This window comes from Mya arenaria, chromosome 3 (assembly GCF_026914265.1).
Source record: "Mya arenaria isolate MELC-2E11 chromosome 3, ASM2691426v1".
In the NCBI taxonomy this organism is placed as follows: Eukaryota; Metazoa; Mollusca; class Bivalvia; order Myida; family Myidae; genus Mya; species Mya arenaria.
Window position 1 is genome coordinate 10025236 of NC_069124.1, and position 11786 is coordinate 10037021.

Below are 11786 nucleotides of genomic sequence, written 5' to 3' on the forward strand. Positions count from 1 at the left end.
TTTTGTTTAAAACTGCGTCCTGTCCTGTAAGTGATTTTTTCCCATTTCAGAAGGTAATATTATGTGTTGTTAAAAACTTTTCACTTGGGCTCATTATTTAACTTAGTAGTTATCTTCATATTAATTATCCACTTATAATACTATCAAATATTTTGTACAACTTGTCCATTCACTAGTTAGTGTATATATAAATGGTTAAGAAGACGATGTACCGTGTACAAGTCTTGATTAACTATAAATAGAGTTATTCGTTTGTTTCGTTTTTATTCTGTGAAAGTTCCATATTCTTAACCCTTTATCTTATACATTCTGTGAAAGTCGCTAGTTCGCGATCGAGAACAAATCGCTTATTTGATAGTTTGCTCAGATTATCGAATTACAATATTTAAAGTTAAAAATAAATCGTTTTCACTAATTTCAGCGAATTCGTGGTTTTGAATAAACATTAAATGTCATTGAATTTACTCTTTTCCTTTATATTGAAAACAAGTTATAACGTATTGTTTTTATTATATTTTGTATAAAAGTACAAACCTTGTTGTTTGGTAAATGAACAACGCATTTTCATAATATTTAACAAAACATGATTAAATGTATAAACATCAAATCTACAGTAAGAAAACATGTATATTTGTAAGTAAACAATATTGCACGTAAACACTTCTTTAGCAATTTTTAGGATTGTCTTAAATATCATTAACAACAACACAATCATAACCATTACAACTTACAAATGTATTGCACGAGACATATTACCAGGTACATTCTGGAAGAGAGATTCTTAAAAAAGGCTTATTATGTATAGCTTATTTGTTGTTCAAATAGGCCAATCAGAGTCATGAACTTTGTGCGCTCTATTTGGGTTGGTGGTGTACGTGACTGAGTCCATCTTCTTGTCTGAGTTTGAACCATCAACTCGAAGTCAGATATTATTCATGTATTTCAAATTAAACCAATGTGTTTCCGAGTTCGCTGTCGTTTCCTTAGAATTAGTATTTTTTTTGTAAAAATGAGGAATTACATGTACATACACAATTGAAAAATAAGCGTCACTTGATGTTTAGATATCATTTAAACAGGAATTACATAGTCTATGTTGTAGTCCAGTGAATCAAATGTAAAGAAATCACAAATTTGTGATAAGAATTCTGAGCCTGCATTTTCAAGCGACCGATAATCATTAACGTGCATGTGGTACCCTTGTCCAAACTCTGACCCTATTTTCGAGATAATGTCCCCATTTCCTATTGTTACGACGAACACATTATTATTTTTAGCCTTCAGCAGTTTCGCTTCGTTGATGATATTGTAATCTAAGCCGTTCATATTCCCATCGATAAACAGCACTGCAAGTTTGGTCGCTCCCTGTCGACCCCCATATTCTATGGTAAAGCCAGATCGTCGAAGCTTTTGGAGCATGTGGGAATATGACGACAATTGGAACTCGGAAAAGTCTACAGGTGTGAGTTTGCTACTCAGCGGTATGTTTCCGGCCGTGGGACAGTCGTCAGTTACTCGGCCAATGCGAAGGTTGCCTGATCGCAGGTCCAGCCCTGACACAACTTTGGAGAGAAACTGTGATATCGCATTGGAGGTTCGGACGCCCATAGATGTTGAGTCATAGATAAACATCATATCCGTGTTTTTCTTTACCAAACAAACTGAAAACGATGAAACGTGAACATGAGTTAAAACAAAAGACATATAATATATTTAGAATAGTATAATTGATGGATATTTTAATCAGTTTAAACAGGTATAATAAACAACCTGTATACATGTAGTTGGTAATTAAAATGTAATATATCTATTGAATAGATAATTGTTTACCTGCACGAGGATCTGGTTTCCTAGCCTCGTCGGGCTTTACGCCACAAGCCTTGTCGGCCAGTACGTCCTTTATAGTTTCAAGAGAACTGAAATCTTCCACCTGGAAAACGTATTGTTGATCCGGGTTACTTGCAATATTTCGAATCTCGACCATGTCTACGGCTCGTCCAATCCCAATGGCGAACGCCTTGATGCCCATTGCCTGTGCCAACCTGGCCTCTCTTGCCGTTTGTATTTCGTCTCTTGATAGGCCGTCCGTTAACACAATGATAAGTTTCGGCACATTCGGACGAACAACGTCCGCGGAGAAGCCTTGTTGTCTTGCAAGTTTTAACGCTTCCGCTGTATTGGTCCCGCCTCCGACATGAGGAATGTTGGACAACTTGTTCAAAACCTCTTCTTTTGACATAAGACTGTCAAGGGGAAGAACTATGTTTGCATCGTGACTGAAACTTATTAAACCAATACGAGTTTTGTCCATTGCGACATCAAACAGCTTCACAACGCTCTGAACAAACGAGATTTCTTTGTTGAAATCTTTCCTGGTAATACTTCCTGAAGAGTCTATCAAGAAAAAAACGTCAGCCGGCTTTCCGCCACAATCTGAAACCAAGACATAGAGGTGATATTTAGTGAATTGTCCTGACAGTTGAACATTTATCAAATAGAAATAATGACATGTCTTATTCCCAACAGAACAAAAGATAATATGTTTGCGTTATAAAGAGAGAAAATCATTCATCGTAATAGAAATTAATATGCTGCTCTTGTTTTTGTTTCCTGAAAGTCGACTGGTTTCTAAAGCTATTTATATCAATGTGTTGAATCTGATTGAAGTTAAATTAAATACTTTTAAAGCATACTTGTGCCATCAAATAGTTGAAAATATCATCATATTTACCTGATTGATCGGATGGTGCATTTGTCGTTGTGATGAACGGCGCTGGAGTCGATACTGAAACAGAGGGATGCTATCAAATACGCATTTCCATCTTGAACGAGCTATTAGTACGCATATATGTAGGGATACAATAAAATTATAATACGACAAATTTGGAAAATCTAGGTTGGGTGGACATATCAATAAGAGGATACGAAATCAGTTATATCATACTTCTTAGATTATAAAAAGGTATCATAGATTTAAATTACTTTTACAAGCCGTCCTTGCCAGTCGATTGGTTATTGTTTGAAGGGCTGAGAAATCGTCGACCATAAATAGGAATTCATCGTCCGGATTGCTGGCAATGTTGCTGAGTTCATTGAGATCTAGATTGCGGCCCACTCCTATCGCAAAAATGGTCATATTTTGGTCATGTCCTCTCTTAGCGGCAGCTTGTGTTTTTTGCCACTTCTGCGACCGTCCGTCGGTGATAACAATTATCACTTTTGAGACCCCCGGTCTGCTGCCTGCAGCTGGCGTAATCATACTGTCCAAAGCGTAGTTGATTGCTGCGCCTGTGTTAGTCCATTTGCCGTGCCCATGCTGGATTCCCTCGACCGCCTCTTGTAATGCCGTTGTTTCCATCTTCTCGTTAAGGTCAAACTGTTTCCATACATCATGGCCGAATGTGAGGACACCGACTCTCGTTTGGGATGGCCCTGGTCCGATATCAAACTGCTTTACGACGTCGCGAACAAATGACGTCTGTTTCTTGAAGTCACTTAACCAAATGCTGTAGGACGAATCCAAAATAAAAACAATGTCGGCTGGCTTGTTCGAACATTCCCATGATGGATATGCGCATGATTTTGTCCACAGGATGACAGAAACCTGTGAAAAATAAAATAAATATAAATATAGGAGAACATAAAGGATGGAATAAATTATCGCAACAACATCAATTTCCAACTAAACATTATTATAAACTTATGTAAAATATTTACCGTCAATATCAGTATGTGTTTAGCATCCATTTTCTTGTCTTCTTTTGAATGATAATTCAATGTTAAAATACAAACAATGATTTCAAAAACATGCCGAAACTCACTGCTTTATATACCCGATCCCTCCAAGTGTATTTATATTGATAGATCCACCCCCACCATGACTATCCTCTTTGATCCTGAGCGGTTGTGGGTGCCCGCAACAAATAGGAAGTAAGTTGAGTGGTAAACATTTGCTTCGACGGATGATTGACATTGCTACAGCATGAGTAAGTGGCGCAACAGGAGATCAGCACTCATCTTTATTCAGCAGATTCATTGATCAAAAAAGGGAAGGAAATAAAAACAAGTTAACTACCGATGTAACCGGGAATTTAGGAACACCAAATTATTTTTGTGGTTAACGCACTTTATAATGATATCGTTAATTATCGCATTTCTGGATTATTATGAAATACAATATGTTCTAATTGATTCAAAAAAGAAAAAAAATGTGTCTTGGTTCCGAAAAAAACTGGCGGGCGATTATTCATGATTCTTATATCATGAGATAGAATGTGTCAGGCGATAGTGTGACGATAATTCCAATACAATCTTTTCTTTCCTGAATTCCCGCAGACAAAACAAGAATCCTACAATATTCCATGAATCAGCCTCTGTTTGCCAGAATGCAATAAAACATGAATAAAACAGGAACTATTCTTCGAGTTTCATGATTCACCAGTTATCAAGATGTTAATCAGCAATAACACTAGGAAACAAATTATCATTTTATTTTGAAGATTTTACAGAAATAACATACAGTAATTAGATTAAAAACCGGAATTTATCGCTAGTTGAGTGGGCTGTTAATATTGCAAAAATTAACCCACCTGTCAAATATTTCAGTAGGTTTTACCTGCAGAGATGAATAAACATAACCGCCCTGTCAGAGCTTGCATTTAAGACGCAATACGAATAGTTGTATTCATCGTTGCATTTCATGTAACAAATATCTGTTATCTTTTTAAGGGGGGACCCTTTTACAACTTGTTATGAATATTTTATTCTTATTTTTCGATTAAATTACTTGTGATATTTTTTGCGACTGCGAATTTATTATATATATATATATATATATATATATATACGCTGCTACTTGTAATATTAAAACAATTTATGTCACATATAACATAATAGATAATGTATTAGCTTTGTTTCTGTTGATTGATAAAACGTTTTATAAGAAGTAATTACCTTTATTGTAACAATATGTCAGATGTTACAGTACATATGTTTAATTTTCATGAAATTGAGTATGCTATCATTTTTAAGTCTTTTTGGATTTTAAATGGTTTTGATTACATTAAGAACATATTGTTAATACGGCCTAAATACTTCAGTGTAAACGTCAGTTACTGCTTTTCCCCTACAATACTAACACGTAAGCATCGACGTATGTTAGGGACAATATACTTGACAAGCAATTATCCAGGAATGTTATCAATCAGAGTGATAAAGATGTACTTGTAAAACAATTGCACTTTTCCTTGTATCATAAATTTGTACGTGAGTTTTGGCTGGTAGTTCTATCAGTATTTTAATGACTGTAACGAATTAAATAACAGAAACTGTCTTGATATCAAATATAATAGCATGTCTTATCATAAAATGGTGCATCAATATCGATACTGCTTGTGTAAGCTGTACTTAATATTTGTAATATTTCGATTTGACAATGTGCAATAATGACGTCACTGCATCAACGATATTTCACATTATTGATTCGCTTTTGGATTCGTATGAAGCCCTCGAATCAATATGTTTTCGTTTTACCTCGATAATTTCTTATGCTTTGTTCTGTCTATTTCATTGTAAATACAAATTTCAAAATATAGATACATCAAATTTAGGGCATTTATAAATATGTGGTTGAAATTAATTGCATTTTTCAATATATATTTATGAACAAAATATATCAGATTTTAGATTACATAATACGTATATAGGAACAACAACAATACAGAAACGCAGAACTTCTAAAACAAACAATAAACTGAAGTAAAATGGTACTTTTGAACTGTTCATTTGAAGAAATTGGAAATGTAACACTGTCAACAACCACTAGCACCCTGTAACACCCATATCACACTAGACGAACACTATGAAGACCGCACTACGTCCTGGCAGTTTCGACAAACGCAGCGAGAACGCGGTCAAATTCTTAAAAAATGCTTTACTCAAGTTCATACTACGTCCTTAATGCGTCCCTGCCAGGCATTCACTCCGTCTCACACGTTTCAAATATGTTCTTACTGCGCGCATCTTCACGCGCGCACCACGTCCAATGCATTTTTAATACGCGCGCACCACGTCCAATGCGTTCTTTGTACGTTCTTACTACGACCAGGAAGATTGCACCACGTGCTTACCAAATGATTATCACGTCCCCATTACGTTCTAATGACTTGAATTTATTTGTATATGGAATAACCGTGTTCTATTTATAACTGGCCTATTTTTCATTCATATCTAGTGTTGGTATAAAATGAAGAAATAGGGGAGTTGAATCCCGTATTTATACACGATCACTGTTCAGAACCTGACATGACGTGGTAAGAACCTGATACAAGCGTGCCTAAGACGTGTTTAGCACCGAAAGAACGTATTAACAACCGAACGAGGTCTTCAACAACGTCGCACGAATGTACCATAGTCGTAGTAAAAGCGTGGAGAGGTTGTGGGAACTCCATTGACGTAGCAAGAACGAAATAACAACCTAGAGAAAACGCGATGAGGACGCCATTCAATATTTCCCGTACAGTACCACGCTTCCACTACGTCGACTAAGTTTCTACTGGGTTTAAGTTACGCCGTCACTACTTCCATGCCGTCGTTAATTCGTTCTTATTAGGTTCTTACTGCGTCCTGCTTCGACCGTGTCCTCGATACGTTTTTTTAACATATTTAAAGTCAGCTCACGTCCCATACGTCCATAAAGACCATACCACGCACTTATCGGTTTCTACTGCGTACCATCAACGTTGACCAAGTTCTGACTGCGTCCTGCCAGATGATTTAGGACGTAGTGGGAACGTGGCCTAGTGTGATAGGGAATTATGCAATCATATTTGCGCAGATATATATATATATATCCGACATATCTCGAAGGATCAATATAACGGCACAGTTGACGAAGGTCGTGAGTGGACACAATGCAGCATGATTTCAGGGACATCAAATCTTTAATTGATATACTTATGTTAATTTCCGTAAAACATTTGATTAATAATTAAAATAGGGCTTCAATTTGAACATTTCATTCGTTTTAACAGGATAATCAGTATTTTGTCCTAATAAGCTGTCAATGGCATGTAGTTAATGAAGGTATTTGTTTCTGAATGCATTTCTGAACAACTATAAAGCCTTAAGCTGAATCACACAGTATTTTAATGCCATTGTATATGTATGGCCGATTACTAAGAATCCCCTAAGCAAAGTACAGATCTGATAAGGGAAAGACTCGGTTTCAAAGCTTCAACATGGTCAAATTTGAAAATAACGGATAAATATAATTATTTACAAATACCTTTTGTTTTTAAAATTAAATGGGTTTGCAAGCGTCCTTATGTATCATTTACATCTAATATTACAAGCGATTTTCAAGAACTTTAAAGAGATGTTAAAACAATTGAGATGCCCTATGGGAAATATCTCACAAATCAGAAACTCTAAAGATAATAACCCAAATGTCGTTATTGAGCAACTGAATCCCCAGCTCGGTTTATTCAATATGGTAAGCGGTGATCATTGTTACATGTAGGTGAATTTAAAAGTCCGTACTTCATTATTTATTGATATATTTCAATTGTAAGGTGACCAAGTGTCAAAATGGACAACTTTTCTAGCACACCGGATAGGCATTTCCGGTGAATTCAACCGTGCTGAAAAACTCCATATGGCACCCCCATACCAGATGAGTCACGCGCTCTGACGTAATACTTTCAATTTCTTTTACTACACATTTTATGTAAATAAATCATAATTATGAGATTTCAATAGATGAGTTCCATTGAAATTAACTTTACAAAAATATACCTTAAAAACAAAACAAAATAACCCTTAAAAGACGTCATATCGAAGGAACTTATTGACGTATGCAGTGATTACAAATTACGGCGCGTCATGACGTCAGTTAACATCATCGCACGCGCTTTTTGGTGAAATGTACAAGAACGCGCTTTTTATGTCTTTTCTTCACATGTTATGCTAGAAAAATATCTATCACGTGTGTCCGTTCCGGATCGAAATATCAGACCCTCGGGCACGCTGCGTGGCCGGTAACCTCGTAACCTTGCAACGCAGGTGCCCTCGCGTCGGATTTTTTATGCGGAACGGGAACACTTTACAGATGTTATTAATGTTTCACCAATGATATTCAAGAATGAATTTCTCAAGATTTCAAACGTCAGTGGCAAAGGGCTGGGACACAAACTCAACGACGTCATTGTTAAAGTCACGTTACGTTCGTATACAATTTTCGTAAAAAAAAAAACCTACAAAAAAACTGTCATTTAAAATCCTGTCTAGGCTAATAATAAAAAGAAAAAAAAATGTTCCTTTCAGTATAAGGTCGCAATATATTTCACCTCGTTAAACCCAAAGTTAATATTGGTTTTGGGGTAAAAATGTTTTTTCATACAAGTTTCACCAGTGCTAGAACATTTCCTAAATCTTTGATTCAATTAAATTACTCTTTGAGGATAACCTTTCAACCTTTTTGGGAATAATTCTGGAAGATTTTTGCATACATTATGTTGACTTAATAATGCTAACATTAACAATACCAGAAGCAATAGGTTGTTTCTTGATTTATTCTTAATTCAAAGTATTTGATTTTGGCAGTACTTTGGCCAAACTGTTATAAAATAAATATTGTTTAAAGTTTGTTGCTGGTTTCACTTTATTTTCGATTAGCTTTCGTAATATCATTAACTATCATTAACTAGTGTGACTGAGTCATTTCATTTTTAAAACAATAATTACAACCTAACTTTTAAAAAGAAACACCTTAAATACAAAATGTCAATGAGAAATGCTATTTCAAAACGGAACAACTTTGAGTGTAACTCAATTGTCAATGTTGTAAACTATTATCAAAACATATAAAACAAGAATTACGACTAGTTTTAGTGGGTAATTATCGTTTCACAAAAGGAGAGCGTGTCATCAAGCATCATAGACAAGGTGAGGAATCACGTGACTTCAACGGGGTTCTCACATGTGTCACCACGGTTCAAAACCGATGTAAACAAGCAAGAAAGTGACAGTTATTTCTAAATAACTTTTTTGAGAGAAAAGATGGGAAAATATTTCTTAGCCTATTAAAGACTATGCTATTTTCTGCTTCTTCAAGTGTGAAATATTTTGGATTTACTTGTATTTTAACGATGGAATCCTTGGCTAAAATTTCGAATCGACGGGATTTTGTAGAACAATACAACGCTGTGTGCACCGTGAGTCCTTGTTTTGTTTACATTTCTTAGTAATTAGTAATATTTAAGGACTTATACATGTGTTAATATGTTGATTTTACTCATTTCATTAATTAAACGAATTGTTTGTAAAATTTATTTTAGTTCTTTTAATTAATATCGATATTTTAAGAAAGGCTGTTGTTAACGTGAATTTTATTTTTGCTGTTGTTAACGTGAATTCTTCTCATAACATGCTTATTTTATTTAATAAGTAGTTTGAACTACTCTCTCAACTTTGACGATAATTCAAGATTGGACTTTTATTCCAAATGATATTTCTTTTATGAATGAATATATATCCATCCATATGATCGATTAAAAATGTTAAATTTATGTTCTTTGTTGGCCGTCATGGTGATACGTCCAATTTATCCATTGTCCTTCTGTAAGAGACGAGGTCAACCCTTTTATATTTCATCAAATGTTGACAAAAGATGGATAAATTCAATTGATTGAGTGATGATTACATTCAAATGGAAGACATGATATACTCCAGCTAACTCCGTTCCATGTACATCCCCCGGTAAAAGAAAGTCAACAGAGAAGAAATGATTGACCTACGTTTTAATGTACAATTAATCATTAAACTATTGAATATAAAAATAGTGATTACATGTTTTGCTGGTTGGATCAATTGTATTTGTATATGACGTCATTATAAACTAATAATTTCTTTTTTCATGATATATGACAAACCCTTTAAGTGAAATGATTCAAAACGTCGCGCTCATAATGTAAAAAATCAAACTTTTGAGTTATGGATGTAAAGGATGCAATAACAGTTTCTCTGATATATGTTTGCATATTACATAAGTAAAGTCATGTTGTTGTTTACATTAATATAATCATATACCAGTGTTGTTTGACATTACTTATTATAGGAATTGTAAATGTGATTAATAATGTGTTAAAGATTTCACAATGTGATGATATTAAATATGTTAAAGATGTTTTAAGAAAATCGTATATATATTTAGAACGATTGCCAAATTGTTGTCATGGGCAAAGGTTATTATAGATTTATTACAATCACTAGGATTTTATGATGCATGGTTATTTCAAAGTGTTGGGGATTTTTATATAAATTTAAAGTGAATTGAAACAGAGACTTGAATGTATATGTACAAAAATGATTTGCTGAATTTATTAATTCATCTACAGCCAAAACGTTTGTTTTGTTCGCAGACTGTAAGTTACAAACACTTTTATGTGCTGTTAATATAGTTAAATTTAGGAAAGCATTGACGAGAAATAGACTCACACAGGTAAGAAATTGAGGCCGGTAGATAACACAAACCTTTTCCTATATCTGAATATGAAAGGAAAAGTCAAGTTTGCCATAAAATAGTAGATGAGTTTCATTTCTTGTTTGAATGTACTTTATTTAGTTATTGAAGAAGACAATACATACATAAAGACTACTTAATTAGACCAAATATAACCAAATTTGTTGAACTTTTCAAATACCAGTAAGACTATTCAAAGGAAATTAGCAATGTTTGTCCACAAAACCTTATCATTCAGAGACCCTGTTGTATTTATAATGATGTTAGATAACTCATTTAAATGATATTTGTAACCACTGTCACTTCTCTATGGTTATATTAAATTGTATGTATATTGTCTATGTTTAATTTGTGTTTTGTAGTACCTTGTTAGTAAAGATAAGTATACGTGTATTAATATATAGTGACCTACGATCGATTGGTAGAAGTGCATTTTATTATATATATTATGAATTCCATTGATGTATGTTCATGGGCCTATGGACTTTATGCATTCGAATATACTATGAAACTTTATTATAACAACTCGAGGCTTGTGATGTCTGGTTGGTGATATTTTCTTCTATGGCGTTAAAGCTATCAATTTCTCTCTCTCTCTCTCTCTCTCTCTCTCTCTCTCTCTCTCTCTCACACACACACACTCTCTCTCGCTCCCCCACCTCCCCCGATAAGTAGATTAAAATATTTGGCCACGCTGGACATGCTTATCGTGCTCATAGCTACATAACCGTTTGGTGAAATCTACAAAAGAGCGTTTTCTACGACAATTTTCCCACAAATTAAAATTTTTATATGTAAGAAAATATATCAATCATGTGTTTCCGGTCAGGAACGAAAAATCCGCCCCTCGGGCACGCTGCGTGGCCGGTAACTCGGCAAGCTTAGTAACCTGCTTACGCGCGAGCCTTCGGGTTAGATTTTTCTATCCGTACCGGAAACACACGATAGATACTTATAGTCTTCTATTGTCATCACATACCTGCCTCCCTTGTTGAAGACCGTCCTCGGCAGCACAATGGAAACATTGTCATATGGTATTATTTGAAAAGAGAAAACTTTGTAACCTTATTTCCGCATAACACGCTATGCTCGGGTTGGGGATGAACACATTTACACGAAAGGTCATGCCAGATACAAATTATCATCTTACGAGGGAAGGTCATGTTCATGGTAATCAATTTCGTTGTCAGTGCTTCTTATTATTTCCTGATTTCTTATGGATAAAGATATTTTTACCATTTTCGAAGCTTGGGAATTAACTGGAGCG

The 11786-nt window shown here is 34.8% G+C and overlaps 1 protein-coding gene across 2 annotated transcripts; it reads right to left on the bottom strand.

Annotated features, from left to right (window-relative positions):
- Positions 1 to 498: 498 nt before the first annotated feature.
- Positions 499 to 3959, bottom strand: LOC128228745 (cartilage matrix protein-like). Of its 2 annotated transcripts, none has more exons than XM_052940238.1 (5): positions 3822 to 3959; positions 2983 to 3604; positions 2732 to 2785; positions 1831 to 2433; positions 499 to 1661 (listed from the first exon to the last, which is right to left on the bottom strand). In XM_052940238.1, exons 2-5 carry the CDS (start codon positions 3356 to 3358, stop codon positions 1072 to 1074), a joined length of 1623 nt encoding a protein of 540 aa, XP_052796198.1. In that variant the 5' UTR covers positions 3359 to 3604; positions 3822 to 3959; the 3' UTR covers positions 499 to 1071. The 2 variants fall into 2 exon arrangements, with proteins under 2 accessions (XP_052796198.1, XP_052796194.1); XM_052940234.1 differs by having other exon boundaries at positions 3718 to 3866.
- Between the last annotated feature and the right edge of the window lie 7827 nt (positions 3960 to 11786).

Bases quoted from the DNA above. Each gene is read 5' to 3' on its own strand.
- LOC128228745 (XM_052940234.1), bottom strand. From the start codon at position 3,747: ATGGATGCTAAACACATACTGATATTGACG. The intron at 2,786-2,982 runs GTAATTTAAATC...CCTCTGTTTCAG, and splicing joins GGCAAGGACGGCTTGTAAAA to TATCGACTCCAGCGCCGTTC. The intron at 2,434-2,731 runs GTAAATATGATG...TCTTGGTTTCAG, and splicing joins TGCACCATCCGATCAATCAG to ATTGTGGCGGAAAGCCGGCT.